General features: G+C 45.5%; 1 protein-coding gene across 1 annotated transcript in view; it reads left to right on the top strand.

Annotated features, from left to right (window-relative positions):
* ITGA9 (integrin subunit alpha 9) overlaps positions 1–17,797 on the top strand; it is a 339,039-nt gene that overhangs the window by 275,767 nt on the left and 45,475 nt on the right. Inside the window, exons 24-25 of the mRNA XM_006124025.5 lie at positions 16,459–16,584; positions 17,516–17,635. Of these exons, the coding sequence (XP_006124087.2) occupies positions 16,459–16,584; positions 17,516–17,635 (246 nt within the window). The remainder of the gene's footprint in view (positions 1–16,458; positions 16,585–17,515; positions 17,636–17,797) is intronic.

The raw sequence follows: 17,797 nt of genomic DNA, 5'->3' as shown, positions 1-17,797 counted from the left end.
CTCTCTGAGCAGGAGCAAATGCATTCCCAGCAAGTACTTACTGCTTGACAGTAACATGCCCAGTAGTTAGCTGGGGATGGCTAGACATGTCTCCTAATCCACAAGACCAATAGGAAGGCCTACCTCTTAGTACAATTTATAGTAAGGATGTTAAATATTGGTTAATTTACTAGTCGAGTAGTCAATGGAATTTCCATCGACGACTAAGCTAGTCAATAGGCACATCCATATTTCTCCTTTGAAATGTACAAGAGCCCTGCTGGGCTCTTGTACATTTCAAAGGAGGAATGCGGAACTCTGCATGCAACCCAGGGCCCGCGGGAAGTCCTGTGGGCTCCAGGCTGCACACGGGTGCCAGATTTGACACTTAAGAGTCCACCGCTGATCCCGGGCTCAATGTTGCGCTGCTGCTTTGAAATGTCACTCGGAGCCCAGAAATGCCAGCTTGGAGCGGGGTCTGCATGGCACTTCCCCAGAACCCGAGGTCAGCTGGGGACTCCCCAACTGATCCCGGGTTGTGCGGAAATGCCGTGTGGAGTCCAGAATCAGATGGGGAGTCCCCAGCTGACCCAGGGCTCCACGTGGCACTGCTGCTTTGAAACTCCAAAGCGGCATTTCAAAGGGGCAGTGCCGCACAGCTGAGCTGGGGATCTGAAAGGGCAGTGTCGCATGGGCACTGCTTTGAAACGCCGAGGTGGTGCTGCCTTTGAAGCGCCCACACAGTGTTTCAAAGCAGCAGCGCGGCATAGAGCCCAGGTACAGGCTCTGTGCAGCACTGCCTCTTTCAAGTATCTCCTCTTCCCCCCTCCTCCGCCTTTGCTACCTCTATTTGATAAGCTTATTTGATAGTTGACTAGTCCTTAACATCCTTATTTTATACACCACAAACTGAGTCTGTTCTCATTAGGGCTCTTGGTTCAAGGAAGAAAAAAATAGGTTCATTTTGAATCAAACTTCATACCTCCAAAAACTTTCAGTGAACTCAAAATGTCAATTTCACTTTGGGGTCAGACAAAACATTTTGTTCAACAACACTTTTAGTATCAGAAAGCTTGTTAATGGAAGGAAGTGAAGGGCTGTATTCACAAAACATGTTGTGCAATAGGGGCTGATGCCCACCTTCCAGTATTAACACAGTGGTTAGGACACACATTAGAATGTGCGAGATGTGGGTTCAGTTTCCCCACTGCCAAATGGGAGGAAGGGATTTGAATGTGGGTCTCCCACGTTGTACATAATGTGTGGTAGGTCTCAGTTCTTCCTGTTGAAGCTGTTCTGTTTTGCATAAAATATTTAAATATTCATTTAGGTTTGGCCCTAACCCTATAAACTAATTATCTGAAAAGTTTTAAAATGTAACCCTTCTGCCAGGTACAGCCAGCAGCAGCTAGGGCTGGGTTCAGTATCTAGGGGTTCCTCTCTATCCATCCAACACAGAATTGCCTCAAGCCCCTACCCGAGTAACCTGGGAAATTCACACACCATTTGCGAGTGCCTCTGGGAGGCAATGCTTCTCCACTCGCAAGCACAGAGTCTGAGTGTAGGAAAAAAACTTTTAATAAAAAGGGAGGGAAGCAACTTGACATTAATTTGGGAAAAAAACCACAGCGTTCATAAACAAAAGCATGAGTAGAAGTCCCACCTCAAGCAGGTTGGGCAATGTCCCTTTTCTCTCAGGTTTTTAAGTCCGGCAATGTAAATGTTACCTGCACTTGCCCAACCCTTCTTTCCACGTTGCTTACACTCTCTGCCCTTGGTCAGGCCACACCAGAGATTAGAGTTTCATCCGCAGAGTTCACCTCCCATCCTGGGGCAGGTAAAGCGTCGTCTTTCTCACTCCAGTGGTCACTCGCCAGCTTTCTGCCGCTGCCCTACTGGCCACTTATTTTGATTCTCCATCTCTGTCCTTCTGGCTGCTCATTGTGCTGCTACCACTCTGTTGGTCACTTGTCATGCTACCGCTGTGCTAATCGCTCGTCGTATCTCTCTGACACAGATCAGTTGGCTCTCAGTCATCATCCACTCACTGCTTCTGCCAGTGTGTGCTGGACTTGGCCCTGGGCCAAACCTAATGATTTCCACTCTCGTTGATTTCGGCTCTTGGCCTGAAGAACAGTCCAGCCACAATAAATTCCAGCACCCAGCATAAAAGAGACTCCATAACCCTATGGAGCCTTTATTTAGCTCTGTCATTGAAATAGTGAGGAGAAATTGAATGAACCAGTCTTACAGCTCGTGCCTAAAGTGCATAGAGCCTGCTAACTCAGAGTCCTCCCCAGCTTAACCTCACAGGGCTCTGGAAGTGGAAGGTTTTTTACACTGACAGTGTCTCTCTCTCCTTTGTGCCAGGGTAAGCACAGACTTTCTTCTTTTGTATTCTCACAATAATTACACACATTGCAATTAGTATTAACAAAATTTGTTACCCAACACCAGCTAAGTTGATTACAATGAGCAAAACACTATTCCATCAGCTGAATATCTAATACATCTAAGCAAAGCAGGGGCAAATTGTTTTTACATAGAGACTCCTGGGATTTCTCTCCCATTCCAGCTGGCTGTACTGGAAGCACTCTTTCATACCCTGCTTACATGTCATTTGGCCCTAAACCTCTACACTAATTAACTGAAGAATTTTGCTCAGATCTGGTTCTAATGTTTACAGAAGATGAACAGGATCCTCTGTCTGCCTTTCTTCCTCCTGTCACTTCCTGGAACCCTAGAACAGGAGAGAGGCAGACTTAGTTCATAAAGAAAGGTGTTCATGACATGGTAAAGAAGATTGATTGCCAGTATCCATTAGTTTTAGCCAGTTATTAACCAGTAAAGGTCTAAAACTGAAGGAATATTTCATTAGGTAAGGCTTGGGAGAAGGGACAAGGTACATCAAAGGATTGTAATAGACTGTGCTGGCTCTTTTTAAAAATCTTATAACCTGTTATACACACTTCAGTGGTTAGAACATAAAAATTATGGCCAGCTGATCCAATCTGATGATGCTCCATTGACTTCAGCTGAGGATTGGGCCACATTTCTTCTGAAGATGTGCAGTGGAATGGAAGGATATATGTTTCAGGTTTGTGATGATCACAAGTATTCATTACCTGTGTGTCTAAAGGATTCATCTTTCTGACTGGTGCTCATAGAGGTTTATTTGCATGCAGTCTAAGCCACATCCTCAGCTCATATATATCAGCGTAGCACCAATGAATTCAGTGCTAATATATGCCATCTGTGAATCTGGCCCATTAGATGTTAGTTGAATAAGTAGTACACAGACCTTTTACTATCATAATTCATTGTGTGTTTGTAGAATCTCCACAGAGTAATTTAACTTTACAACTTTTAATCTCTATTTAAGGAGCAATGTTTGAGTTCTTAGATTACCCCTTTGTCTTTAGCAACATCACTATTATTGTGTTGGTTGAATTCTTCCAGGGTTAATTTTTTTTCTGTTGTTTCAGAGGCTCTTAATTTATTGCCAGAATCAACAGACTGTTCTGATTCAAACATATTTCATTATCTATTAATATTAAACATTTTGGCAAGTACAACAAGTGCTAAGATAACATATTTACATAGTTTATTTGTCTCCTATATATAGCCAGACCTTATCTGGAGGTTTTTTTAATACTCTTTAGCTCTGAACATGACTGTCTTTTTCAATTAACCACTCCTGTCCATTTGTCTATATAAAATTAACACCAATAAAAGATGAGTTGGGATGCTTCCGTGAAACAATTTCCCCCTGACTCTAACATATACAAATTAGGCTTTACAATTTAGACAAATGAACAGGGATCTTTTATTTGTTATTTAATGTACAGACTTCAATCATTTGTCATGTACACGCACATAAAGTCACTTAAAACTGTAAAAAATACAGGTACATAGAAGCTATCTAGCAGCAGTTTCAAGACAGGTTTGGCCATAATCACTGAAACCTGGATACCCCGGGGCTTAGGAAAAAAGCCTATGTTTTAGGGAGGAACAGTATTAAAAATTTTGTGACACAACTGACCTATGCTCTGACCACAAGCCTATTTCCCGAGCAGCTATCATTTGTCATTCACAAAGTTTGAAGACTCTTGATGTTTCCCTGAATTTACTAAATTATATTCCCCCATAATCCCTTAAATGTGAATTTGGTTCCATCCTAGACATTCAAGGCCCAATTCTTCTTTTTATCTTTGAGTACAACAAAGCTGCCTCTGTTTGCCATCATGGTAAGTGAGGGGAGATCAGGCTTCTGGAAGGGATCTGGGATTTTTGCTTTATCGCTTAGGTTTGATATAATGATGAATTTCTTTACAGGGAATGGAGGCTGTTTCCAGGATTTAAAAAAAAAATGGGCTGGAGACCTGCATTTGCTTGCCAGTTCATGTTTGTAAAATGTGTGCACTAATTGTGGGTTAGTACAGAGCTGTTTATTTCTAGCAGGAAGATCAGACTTAATGTTGGGATGGAACATCCCCCCATGGACCTTTTCCAACATGAATATGCTTGAGCCCCCATCCCCAAGTCAGGGTGTCTTTCCTGTCTGTGGTTCCTAGCTGATCTCTCCAACATGCTGCTTGGAAAGTTGCACCTCCGTGCCACCTCCTAGTGTGCCTGCCCCATACAAAATTGCCTTGATAAGATGTAGAACCTCATACTGCTTTTAAAGCATGCTGAACTGTCAGAGTTAAAGTCTAGAAGGGAGACCAGTTTTAAAATGCCTAGTTCAGCATTCATTAAATTCTGTGCAGCCTGGACTTTTCAGTTATGCCAGTAAGCACCTGTTGACTAATGTGCTAACATCACGCCTTTAAATCTTAATCTGGGCAACGCCAGCAACAGGTGTGGGGAAGATTTACTACACCTGACTATACAAAGAGAACATGCTGGATGAGATGCCACATATTTTACTTCTCCTAGGCAAACCTTAGGTTCAATCCAGATTAGAAACTGGCTCTATTCATATAGGAGTTACTTATTTAAAATGTCTGGACTGCAGTAGCAGTTCAAACTCCTGTTTGTTCTCTCACACCCATTTTTGCTTTGCCAGATGGGGAATAAATGTTTACATTTCCCTGGTACCGTCTTCTACCATTCCAAGCACTTAATACCCAGCATCTGTGTGGGAAACTTGGAAAGGATGAGCCCCAGTTAAGAAATAAATCAGTGCGCCAGTTCCACACCATGGTATTCAATATTCCACGTGTGTTTGGAGCATGTGTTGTGTAGATTCAATGTATCTGACCTGTTACATGCAAAACAGTTTGATCCCATAAGTGACAATTTTTGTTAAGGATGATGGTGCAATTTGATACGACTAAAACACATCGCTCCATTATGCCTTCGCTCCCTGATCCATGAGACTGTTCAAGTATGCAAAGACCATTAAAGAACTCCTATGGGAATTTCTTCGGCTGTTGCAAATACAACATTCTTGAAGAATGAAGTAATCTGAATTTTTTCTTCCATGGTTACATCCTGTCTCTGAGGAGCTTTGTGGTTTATGCTGACAACAAAATGCTGGCAGAAATACCCTATGTATAAGCTGTCATTTAAATGTTGTCTATCAAACATGTTTATGGGCTCTTTAATGGAGCAACCAGTTCTAATAAATTTACAAAGTCAGAGACTGACCTGTCATTCAGTGTGGGCTATTTATCAGTGGAACTGCTAGGTTAAGAGGTGCTTGGCTTTTGTAGCTGCTTTATTTGTTAGCAGTAGTATCAATAAAACTATTGTGGCAGTGCCTTGAAGCTCTTGTCAAGGACCAAAATAGTGTTTGGTACATATATTTTCATACCTGTGTACATATTCATATATATGACTGTGCACGTGTCTGTGGGTATATATGGACCAAAAAAGTATAATCATGCACCCCTAGTGATTTTCGACACTTCAATTTGTAGGTGCTCATGTTGAGGATCTGAGACATTTTAAAGGGGATGATTTTCCGAAAATGCTGTGTCCCCTCTTTGAAAATCAGGCGTCCTTAGTGTGTGTTAAGGTGGTCACTACTCAGTCATGAAAATCTTGGAAGGGCAGACATGCACATTCAAATATGCCAATGAGAGCTGAACAAAAGTTATGTTGGTTTTTGTCACACTGGCTCCTTCAACCTTCGCCTTATGACTGAGTAAAAGTCTATTTGCAAATAAGTTAGGAAAGAATAACAGACACATTGCATTAGTCAGAGTTCAAGTTTGCAGTTTAGGAATTGTTTTTTAAATGGTTAGCTGTCACTCCTCTGTGAGAAGAATGTGGACAAAATAATCCTGCAATAAACCTCTAAGTAGAGCTAATTGGAAAATGATTTCTTTTTCCCTTAAAAATGTTTTGATGCAAATATTGTTTAGCTGTTGAAAAATTTCATTTTAATTGGAAAAATAATGCCATATACTACTGAAAAAAATACCAGTTTAGAGCTGGAAATTTTGTGAAAATTGCCATTTCATCAGTTAAAAAAAAATCCAACCTCACATAATGCTCACTGCTGGATGGCAGGCATGTGGACAAATCTAAATTGAAAGATTTAATAATTCTGCCATTTATCTGTCACTATAGACTATCACATATAGGTGCTGAAATAAAAAAAAATAGAGATATTATTCATCATTGTCCCTTTAAATTTTTCATCTTATAGAAAGGGGATGTCATTTTTACAGGAAAACAATATTATTCCATTCAATTCACCTTGCAGGGTAAGAAATCATGTCTAGCCATGAAGGAATTTGAAATGGCAAGGATTCTTTAGCATTCAGTATTTATATTTGTCTCAAGATATAAGGCCATTCTGTGAATTTATTATTATAATAATTCACTTAGGGTATATCTACACTACAGCGTTATTTTGAAATAGCTTATTTTGAAATAACGCGTCTAGACACAAAATGCATTTCGAAATAGCATTTTGCTATTTCGAAATAGCGTGCCCACATTGATAGGATGCTGAATAGCATTTAAGGCTGGCTGGAACTGGTTCTGGCAGGGCATCGGGTCAGGAGTTACCTTGTGTGGCTGCTTCCTGAGGCTATCTGAGACTTGTGCTTAAAGGGACACCCCCCTCCCTGCCCCCCGGACAGCCGGTTCTAAAGTTTCCTTGCTTGCTTGCCTACCTCGCTGAGGGACGGCAAAGCATTTTTTTCTCTGCATGCTCTGGTTGCCCTCACTCAGGACACCACAGCACTCTGAAGCATGGAGCTGGAGCCGCCCCGTGGCACTCTGGTGCTTCTCCTGGATGTGTTGCTGCGAGTCTGGCAGCACATTCTGCAGGCAGTAACAGTCTCCCTGGTGTGCCCCACTGGGGGCTTGTGCCTCCTTCCTCCCTCACGTCCTTCCACTTACCCCTCCCTAACCCCCCTTCCTGCTGTACAATAAAAAACACGTGTTCATTACAACAAAGCCTCTTTATTGAACAAAACTGGGGTGGGGAAGAATGAAACTGAGGTGAGACTGGGGAAAGAAGGGGGGAGAGGGGAGGGGGAAACCTGGGAGGAGGAATCTGGCAGGGGGAGGCAAGGGGAGGAAGGGGGAGGAGAAGCTCAGGGCTCAGGGTTGAAGGCCTGCCCAACTGTCTCCCAGCACCATGGTTGTGGGGGCCTCAGCATCCCTTGGAGTGTGGGGAGGAAGAAGCGGCAGAGGGAAAAGGAGTGGGAGGAGGAGCGGTAGCTGGGGACGCAGCAGGGGCTGGAGCAGCAGGAGGCAGCAAGCTCTGCCCCAGGGTCGATGACCACCTGGGGGGCATGGACAGTCCACGGCATCAACATAGGGGCAGGAGTCTGGGTCTGCCCCTGGTTGGGAGCTGCCCCCTGTGGCCCTGGCATACGCCTGTCACAGCTCCTTTATTTTCATGTTAACCTGCTCCTGGATTCGCACGTGGCCTTTGGTGGCCAGGCTGGCAGCCATCCGTCTGTACACAATTGTGTTCCTGTGCTTAGTGTGGAGATCATGGACGTTGGAGGCATCCCCCCAAACCTGAATTAGGTCCCTGATCTCCACACTGGACCAGGCAGGCGCCCACCTTTTGGCCCCTGATAGGCTCCTGGGAGCTGGCAGACAGGTCTTGGAGAGCAGTGGAGGGCTGGCTGGCACTGGCTGCCTGGCTCATGCTGGGGCCACTGGGTCAGGGGCAGTGACTGCTGGCTCTGGGCTGGCAGGCTTGGAGCTAGCACAGGCACTTTTGCCAGAGTCGACCCCTTTAAGGGCTCCGGGGAGAGAGGGAGAGGAGTTTTCTTGTTTGTGCCCAGCGTGGCCACCAGGGCACCCTGGGAAGGGCTGGAGACCCCCTATTTTGAAATAAGCATCTACTCAGCACTTATTTCGAAATACCAGTTTCAAAATTGATGCTATTCCTCATAGAATGAGGTTTAACAATTTCAAAATAAGCTCTCCACTATTTCAATTTAATTTTGAAATAGCGGTTTGGCTATTTAGCGGTTTGGCTACCAACGTGTAGATGCTGGTAAAGTTATTTAGAAATAACGGCTGTTATTTCAAAATAACTTTGCTGTGTAGACATACCCTTAGAGTAAATGTTCAAAGGACCCTTTGAAAGTGTGCATGGCCTATGTCAGCTAATGTTTTTTTCTCTGGGTATGTCTACACTACCCTCCTATTTCGAAATAGCAGGGTAATGTAGGCATACCGCAATTGCAATTTGAATTTCCCGGGCTTCATTTGCATAAGCCGAGTGCCGCCATTTTTAAATCCCGAACTAGGAAGCCTAGTTCGAACTACCTAGTGGGGTAGTGTAGACATACCCATTGTCTTCACAATGATGCCTGTTTTTCAAAGATCTTTGGGTTAAAATTTTAACTTGACCAATGTGCATGTAAGGTCTGTACAGGTAAAAATTTTAAATGTGTTTTTTTGGCACAGAGGTCTTAATAATGATCTTGAATGTACTAAACAGTTTTGATAGATTTTGTCAGTAAGGAAAGCAGCCAGAGAAACATTTGACTGTTCTTGAATTCACCTGCTCCCTTTAGCCCCTGGCTCTTCAGGCAACAGTCCTTGTATACTAAAGAGAAATAGATTTAAAAACAACAGCCATTAGTTCATTTAGTAAAACAGATACCCAATCTCCACCCACTTCATCCCTTCCCTCCCCTGCAAACTCAGGCTCATGGCAACTGTGAAGAATAAAAAGTGAGTACGTATCCAGTAAGTTACAGAGGTGCTTACCTTCCTCAGCACTGCTGTCAAAGTGTATGAAAGGCCATTATGATTTACCGAAGTCCTCTAGACCCCAGGAGGAGAAAGGGGAGGGTAGAGTTAGGCAACAGAGGCAATGTCTAGACTGCAGGCTTCTTTCGGAAGAAGATTTTCTGGAAGAATTCTTCCAGAAAATCTTCTTTAGAAAGAGAGTGTCTACACAGCAAAAATGCAACGAAAAAGCGATCTGCTTTTTTGAAAGATACCGTCCACATTCATTGGACGCTATCTTGCATTTAAGTTCTGATTACTGTGGACTGAGTGGCCACCAGGGCACCCGTGCTTTTACCCGGAGGCCTCTTCTTTTGAAATCCGCCCCCACTTCCCCCGTCCATACATGCCTTTTTCCGAAAGAGCTAACTCTGTAGTGTAAACATACCCAAAGGAAGCAGCTTCCCAGCTCCCCTGTGTTGTATGTAAGGTTGTAGTGTGCGGATTTCATGCTGTATTATGGAGTATCTAGTATTGACTTAATAAAATATAAGTGAGAACATACATCATACCACTGTTATCTATCCGTGCAGTCTATCAAGCCCCAGTCATGCCAGATCTTTTCTTTTTCTCTCTTTGATTGCTTCTTCAATGGCAGATTTCCCAAGTACAAAACATGTTTTAACTGTGAGGAATTTAAAAAGCTAAGCTCGGATGGGTCAGTTGGGTACCGATGTATGTCCTACTTATAGTAATTCAAACTTACAGGAGTAAAAAGAAGGTACTCATTTTTTGGTTATTCCTGATTTAATATTGAAATTCTGGTGGACAGTGTTCTAATCCAAATATTAAAATTCAAAGAAAACAAATGCCAACATAATTTGCACACAATAAATAATGGAAACTAGTTATAGGTGGGACAACTTAATACAGAGCATCTTAGCCTGGATAGGCAAGTAATCACTGGGAGAAATGTCAACTATTTTGGCATTATTTGCCTTTATATTATCTATGGAATTTGTATGTTTATCTCCCCACCTGTTACATCAGGAGAAGAATGGCTGCCTGGCCAGTGGGGCAGGAGGTCATGCTTTTTAGAGATGCAGGGCAGTGAATTCTCTGGAGGAAGAGACAGGGAAGATTATTCTAAATCTGGATACATTTCTGTTAATCATCTTTTTTTGTGCAACCAAGATTTCAGACAGCACAGATGGTGTCTATAGAGATAGACTTGATGCAGCAAGTAAAGTAAAAAAGGCCACGGAGCAATTTTGTATCTGTAACAGATTTTTTCCCCATCTCATACATAATTTAGTCAAGGTGTTGGTTTGTGATGCATTTATATTCTCATTATGGCAAAATAGAGCAGTCCGAGTGTTTAGCTGTGAAGCATATACTTCAAAGATGCTGTTTACCAATGTGGGCATCTAAAAAGGGCTCCCACTCTACCTTTCTGAGGGTATGTCTACAGTGCAGCATTTTTCCGGAAAAACAGGCGATTTCCCGGAAAAACTACACGTACGTCCACACTGCTATTGTGGTCCTTTGACAGACAGTCCAAAGAACAGAGGGGGTTTTCTGACCGTGGTAAACCTCTTTCTGCAAGAGAGAAACCTTTTTCTGAGAGGTCTCCAGGAAATAACATAGGTGCCCTGGTGGTCACTCCATCCCAGGTAATCAGAACCCTAGAGTTCCTGTCTCATGCCAGCTCTTAAAGCTGCAGGTACCCTGGAAAAGCCTTGTGGCAGGAAGCTGGCCCTGGGAGCAGCACCTAGAATCATAGAATAATAGGACTGGAAGGGACCTCGAGAGGTCATCGAGTCCAGCCCCCCGCCCTCAAGGCAGGACCAAGCTCCGTCTACACCATCCCTGACAGATGTCTATCTAACCTGTTCTTAAATATCTCCAGAGAGGGAGATTCCACCACCTCCCTTGGCAATTTATTCCAATATTTGACCACCCTGACAGTTAGGAATTTTTTCCTAATGTCCAATCTAAACCTCCCCTGCTGCACTTTAAGCCCATTACTCCTTGTCCTGTCCTCAGTAACCAAGAGGAACAAATTTTCTCCTTCCTCCTTGTGACACCCTTTTAGATATTTGAAAACCGCTAACCACCCTCACCACGTGGCTCTCCCTGCCACAGGCATTGCCACTCATGGCCCAGCCACAAGCTCCCCGAGATCTCCCTGGCCCTCCCAGGGAGCAACACCAGGGCTTCCAGAACCCTGCCAGGGGTAGCAAATGGCGTGTGCTCTCCTGGTCCAGAGTGGAGATCCTGTCCCTCCTTGAGCTGTGGGGGGGAGGAGGAGACCCCTCAGTATCTCTGCTCCCAGCACCAAAATGCTGACATCTGTAGGTGTATGGCCGAGGCCCTGGCAGAGAGGGGACATGCCCCCAGATCTTAGAACAGGTTAAAGAGCTGTGCAGCTCTCACTCTGTGACTGGACCCCACTCCTGCCCCTACTACCAGGACCTGCACCAGATCCAGGGCAGGGGGGAAGGGATGCCTTTCCCTCACCTGTGGTGGTGGACTCAGGGCTTGAGATGCCCATTGTTGCCTGCCTGGAGCTCATTGCGGAGGAGAAGGACGAGGGACAGCAGGGGCAGGAGGAGAAGGTCACAGCCAGTATGGTCACCCTCACCCTCGAACTAGTACCCCAGCGCCTGGATGTGTCACAGGCATCGATGGACGGTGGGGAGGAATCATCAGGTGAGTGCTCTCAGTTTTCACACAAAGGGCAGGGGAGGCGGAGCAGAGGGGACGGGGTACGATTGTCGTTTGGCCTTCTCAGCCTGGACATCATGCTGCAGTCGGTGCATGTGGAAGCATGTGCAGTGCCAGTCTGTGCCACGCAACCTCAGGAGGCAGCCCCTGAGCAGCCCCCAGATCCTGCTCACAGGCTCAGGAGGCCACACACACGTCTGACCCCTGCGGGGCGATGCCCTCCCACCACCTGCCACTGCTGGAAGTAGGCTGGGCACAAGAGTACATGAACAACCCCAGACAGACTGAGGCATGCCGCACAGAGCACACAGGCGTGTCTTCCCGCATGAGGCACCACCCGCTCCCGTGGACAGCGCTTCCAGGTACAGGTGTGTGTCAACCCTGTAGAGGACCAGGCTCCTCTAGGCCCCTCTCCTGCCCATGGGATCCCACTGTGGCCAGACACTTACCTTGCCTGTTTGTCTGTGGAGGAGAGGGGAGCAGGAAGCAAGGTCCCCTGGGCACCTCGGGGCCCCTTTGAGGCTGAGCCTGCTGTGCAGGCCACATATGGCCTTGCTCCCGGGACATCTGCATCCTCTGGGCTGACGACTGTTGGTCACTGCTCAAAAGAGGACACAGCCTCAGGGACAGTGTGTGCATGGATGACTGACCACCTCTCCCTCTTTATTCTCCACAGCTGGACCAGCCATTTCTGAGGGGTGATCCACACTAGCCGAGGCAGCTGCCCAACTCTGGGGGAGCCGAAAGCACACGAGGATCCATGAAGACCCCTTGAGGCAGCATGTGGGCGTCCTGCATGACATGCAGCAGACCCTGGCACAGAAGGTCCAGGAGGATGCTGAGTGGTGGAATCGCATGTGGGACCAGCTTGTACGGCAGGGCAACAACATGTGTGCCATCATGCGGGAAATGATGGCACACCCGGTTGCTGTCCCTGATCCTACCTCCCATCCTCCTGTCCCCCCCCGCTATGCCCATTCCCCTCCCCCTGCTATACCTACGCCCCCTCCCCCGTCCCCTGCCATCCCTGACCCTAGTACAGCCCTTGCTCCTGCCCACCTCCCTGTTCTCCCAGGCCCCACCCAAACCCAAGTTTGCCGAGGTCCCCGGACCTGACGTAGCACTTCTATCCACCCCACATGCCACTCCCAGCGCTGAGCTCCCCTACTCCAGGTTCTCAGCCCCCCCTCTTCCTCTGTTTATTTTATTGAAATAAAAATACAACGTTTGTTTTGTTGAAATCAAAACTGGTGTGTTTCCTGAGACTGAAGGGAATGGGGAAAGGGAGGGGTTGTGGTGGGAAAGGGATAGTGGAGCACGGCACAGGCCCCTAGCGGGGAAGCCCTAGGGAGAGTTACTGGAGTTCTTGAGAGAAACTCTTCCTCAGGGCCTCCCGGATGCGCACTCCCAACTGATGGGCCTGGAGGATGGCAGCTGTGCGCAGCTGCTTGACGGTCCTACCTTCACGGCCGGCCTCTGCTCCCTACCCCATTAGGCCTCCCCCTTCCTCTTCCTCTCCGTAATGTTGTGGAGCACACAACACACTCACACCACCCGGTGTTGTGCTCCCCCATGCCCAGGTGGGTCAGGAGGCACCTGAATCGTGCCTTAAGGTGCCCGAAGGCGCAATCCACCTGGATTCGGGCCCAGCTGAGGTGGGAATTGAATTGGTCCCTGCTTGGGTCCAGGTGGCTGGTGTATACCTTCATCAGCCATGGCATCAGGGAGTAGGCCGCATCTCCCATGATGCACAGTGGCATCTGCATGTCCCCAACCCCAAAGTCACGCCAGGGGAAGAATGTGCCAGCTTCCCATAGAGGCTGGAGTTTCTAAATACACAGGCATCATGTGTCCTACCCGAGCACCCAACAAAAATGTCCATGAACTGTCCAGAGTGGTCGACCAGGGCCTGCAGCACCATCGAGAAGTAGCCCTTGCGGTGTATGTATTGGGCCACTCGATGAGTTGGTGCGTGAATTGCGATGTGGATTCCATCAATCGCTCCACCGCAGTTAGGGAACGCTAGGGCTGCAAATCCTGCGACGATCGGGTCCAGGTCTCCCAGGCAGATGACCCTGCACAGCAGGATGGAGTTGATGGCCCTCACAACCTGCGAAAGGAGACAAAGAAACACACAAAACAGAGAATGAGAGGGAGTGCCTGAGACCTTGGAGGTGCCTGCCCCCTCTCCCTGCCCCCCCAAACAACCCAGGATCCAACCCCTATGAGGTGCACCCCCAGCAACAGGGCTGTGAGAGGGCGGCCCCCCGGGAACGGGGCTTCTCTCCTTTCCCCACACCACCTACCCCTTTTCCTTACAGTCCCCCTTTCCAGGATCCTTCCCCCTCTCCCCCCCCCCCCCCGCAGGGACTGTAGCCTGAGAGTGCCTTATCTCCATAAAGAGGGCCCTGATGGTGGACTTTCCCATGCCAAACTGGTTGCCCACTGACGGGTAGCTGTCTGGGGTGGCGATCTTCCAGACGTCAATGGTGACCCACCTCTCCAGACGGATGATGGGTCACAGGTGGGTATCGCGTCATTGGAGGGCAGGGTGAGCCAGGCACAAAGCTCCATAATGGTGGCCTTCCATATGCAGAAGTTTTGGAGCCACTGCTGGTTGTCCCACCACTCCATGACCAGCCGGTCCCACCAGTCAAAACTGGTGTCCAGTCTCCAAAACCGACTCTCTACTGTGGGGTGTGGTTGCCAGGGTCTTGCTCCCACATACAGGGAAAGGATCTCAAGGATGAGCTCGGTGTCGAGTTCGTGCAGGGCCATGAAGGCAGCCTGTAGAAACTGCTGCAGAAACTGCAACTTGGCCATGTGGGGCCATCGCATGTCCAGGGGCAGCTCTGGCTCCATGGCAAGAAGTATGCTGTGGTGTCCTAATGCTGGGCAGCCAGAGCACGCACTGATAAAGCTTTGCTGTCCCTCAGAGAGATAGACAAGCACTCAGCAGAAGCAGCAAAACGGCTGTTCGGGGGGGTTCATTTAAGCGCGTGTCTCAGCTAGGCTTAGGCAACAGCACTCCGAAGCAACTGCTGACCTAATGCCCTGCCTGAACTAATTCCGGGTGGCCTTATATACGGGATAGCGTCCAATCCGTGTGGACTCTATCTTTCGAAAAAGCAGATCCCTTTTTCAATGTGCTTTTGCTGTGTAGACGCTCTGTTTCGAAAGATGTTTTTCCGGAAGATCTCTTCCAGAAAAGCTTTTTTTTTTTTAAAGAAGCCTGCAGTCTAGATGTAGCCAGGAAAGTGGAATGTGCATACCAAACCCTTACCTTGCTTTAAGCTATAAGAGGAAGCTGCATACTGAATTTGGTGGTCCTATTCTTAGTTTAGGAGGAGGTTTTGAACAAACAGACGGACATACAGACAGATTCTGTTAAATATATAGCAGATTATCATCATTATCGTTTATTAAAAAAAAAAGTAAATGAACACATTTTGTGCCTGAGGTGATACGTTTTCATGATGATTTTCCAAGGCTATGTTGAGCTGATTCCTTACAAACTATGAAACAGTTAAGTTGATTGAAATACCCAGAGATATTTAGTGCTAACGTGCACGGAAACTGTGACTGTACCCAGGATTCTGAGGCACCTCACCACTACTTCTCCTTAGCACAGGGTAGTTTTGCATCTCCCAGGTTTCTACTGACCTGGCCCTCTCTGTGCAGGTTGGTGATAGACATATACCAACTGCCGAGTCCCTGGAACACTCCCTGTAGTGCCCAGCTCCTGTCACAGGACAAAAATTACCAGGCAAACTGTCCCTGAAGAAACTGTGAACCTGCAACTTGAATGGCACTACTTAGGATCAGGCTCTTTATAACAGGAGAGTACTGAAATACATTTACAGTGAAACAAACAGAAGTTTATGATCAAAGGTTAAGATCAAAGAGAGAGTGAATCAAGATAAGAAGTGGTACCAGTGATAACAAGGATAATGATAACAACAAAGCACAATCCTGTGCACCCTTATTAAGGGTTACCTTTCCTAATTAACAAATCCAATTTTCTCTCAAGGATTCACAGAGCTGCTAGTTTTCTGTCATGACTCCCACATCCTTCCGGGGTTTCCTTTGGGAATGGATGACAAAATATCTTACTTGTCTTCTAGTTGTAGTACAGTAAACTTTTGAAATACCCTCTGATGGTTTGTTCTTTGGTGCGCTGACCCCAATGTTAACTTCGCATCCTCATGTTGACTTGGAATGTAAATGTAACTCACGTATTTTGCTTAAAATGATTAATTTACATCAGAGAGGGGGATATTCTGGCAGAAAACTTGTTTGACAGTTCTGCCTTCTTACTAGTTATAGGTAACCATAACTCCTTACATATCTTCTGTGCATACATCTCGCAATGCCTATGATGGCCAGTATGTCACTAGCTTTCATTTGAACCCATACAAGACACTATTTAGGTGAGGTGATTTTGTCAGGCCTGATGGAAATTGCTGTTATAGAAAAGTGAACCCTTTGTGTGCTGGCACTGGAGTGCTCCAAGAGTCACAGACACATAGTATGCAATGTTGTAAATGCTATGAATTGACTCTTCACATGTTTTGATCTCCATTGTGCTTTCAGGTCTCTCAGGAGAAAGGAAGCTGCTCTTTTCAGAAAAACCCTAATCTGTGTGTCATCCCTCAAGAAAATGACAATATTTTTCATACGATATTTGCTTTTTTTACCAAATCTGGCAGAAAAGTACTGGTAAGAAATCCCATATATGACTGAAATTTTTTTAAAAATAAAAGGGTCATATATTATAAATGTTATTGTAAGGGGAAGTGTGAAGAACTCAGTTAATTTATTTTCTTTTCAGTAACTTTCTTATTCTCTTAAATAAGAATTATTTTATTTTTATTGTGGTAGTGCTCAGAGATCTCAGACCGCTGCTGGAGCTTTGGTGCTACAGACAATCAAACAGAGCACAAGTAGTAGTAGTAAAGGTTGAATAATATTTTCTGAAAGTAAAAAAAAAAAAAAAAAAAAAAAAGACTGATAGAGTTTGAAGAAATCCAGAAGGTGACAAATTATATGAAATCACTGTAACCAGATAAAGAGCTGATGCAAAAGCCCACTGGTGTCATTGGGAGTCTTTTGGTCATTTCTTTCAACTTTGCGTCAGGCTCTAAATGCAGACCTTCAAAGTGTTTACTCTTGTTCCAAGTCTAGCTACAAAGCATATACAGTAGAAATACATAGATTCTTGTGGATAGTGATTTTCTGTAGTAATTTTTTTCTGATCACTTTATTTCAGGGCAGGTATTCTGAGCAGGGAGTGATAGATATCAGAATTTACTTACTGTGGATGAAATTTATCCCTGTGTAGGGCCCAGGACAATGCTAATTCTCTGTTCAGTTCCAGCATAAGTGATGCATAAACCTTTCACTGACCCTGGGCACAGGGTTGAATTTCCTCTGACATGTTTTTATGAAGTTTTGGAATGTTTATGATTCTGCATATTCTGAAAAAAGACACTCTTTTGCATAAGAGATTTGTACAGCCAATGCTATTGATTTCATCACATAGCTGTTTTCATCCAGTCAGTAGGAATGTTTGGTATTGCTAGCTAGTTTTAAAATGAACAATTTCCTCCCTTCCTAATACATCTTACAGCCATTTACTTATTTCCCTTAGGACTGTGAAAGACCAGGCAGATCCTGTTTAATTATACGCTGTAATTTAAGCTCACTAGCAAAAGCAGAATCCCGCAATATAGATATTTACATGCTGCTGAATACTGAGATATTAAAGAAGGTAAGTGCTTCTGCCTCTCTTTCTAGTTCATATACTAAGTATTGATTTAAATATATTTCTATATTGAAAAATACACAAAGCACTATCACCTCTGTCTGCCTCTAGTAGAAGTAGTTTATATGGTTTCACTGAAAAGTTTTAAGTTCATTAATTTCCAGATCA

This window comes from Pelodiscus sinensis, chromosome 2 (assembly GCF_052426305.1).
Source record: "Pelodiscus sinensis isolate ZL-2025 chromosome 2, ASM5242630v1, whole genome shotgun sequence".
NCBI lineage: Eukaryota > Metazoa > Chordata > Testudines > Trionychidae > Pelodiscus > Pelodiscus sinensis.
This window is presented reverse-complemented; position numbering and strand designations above follow the sequence as displayed.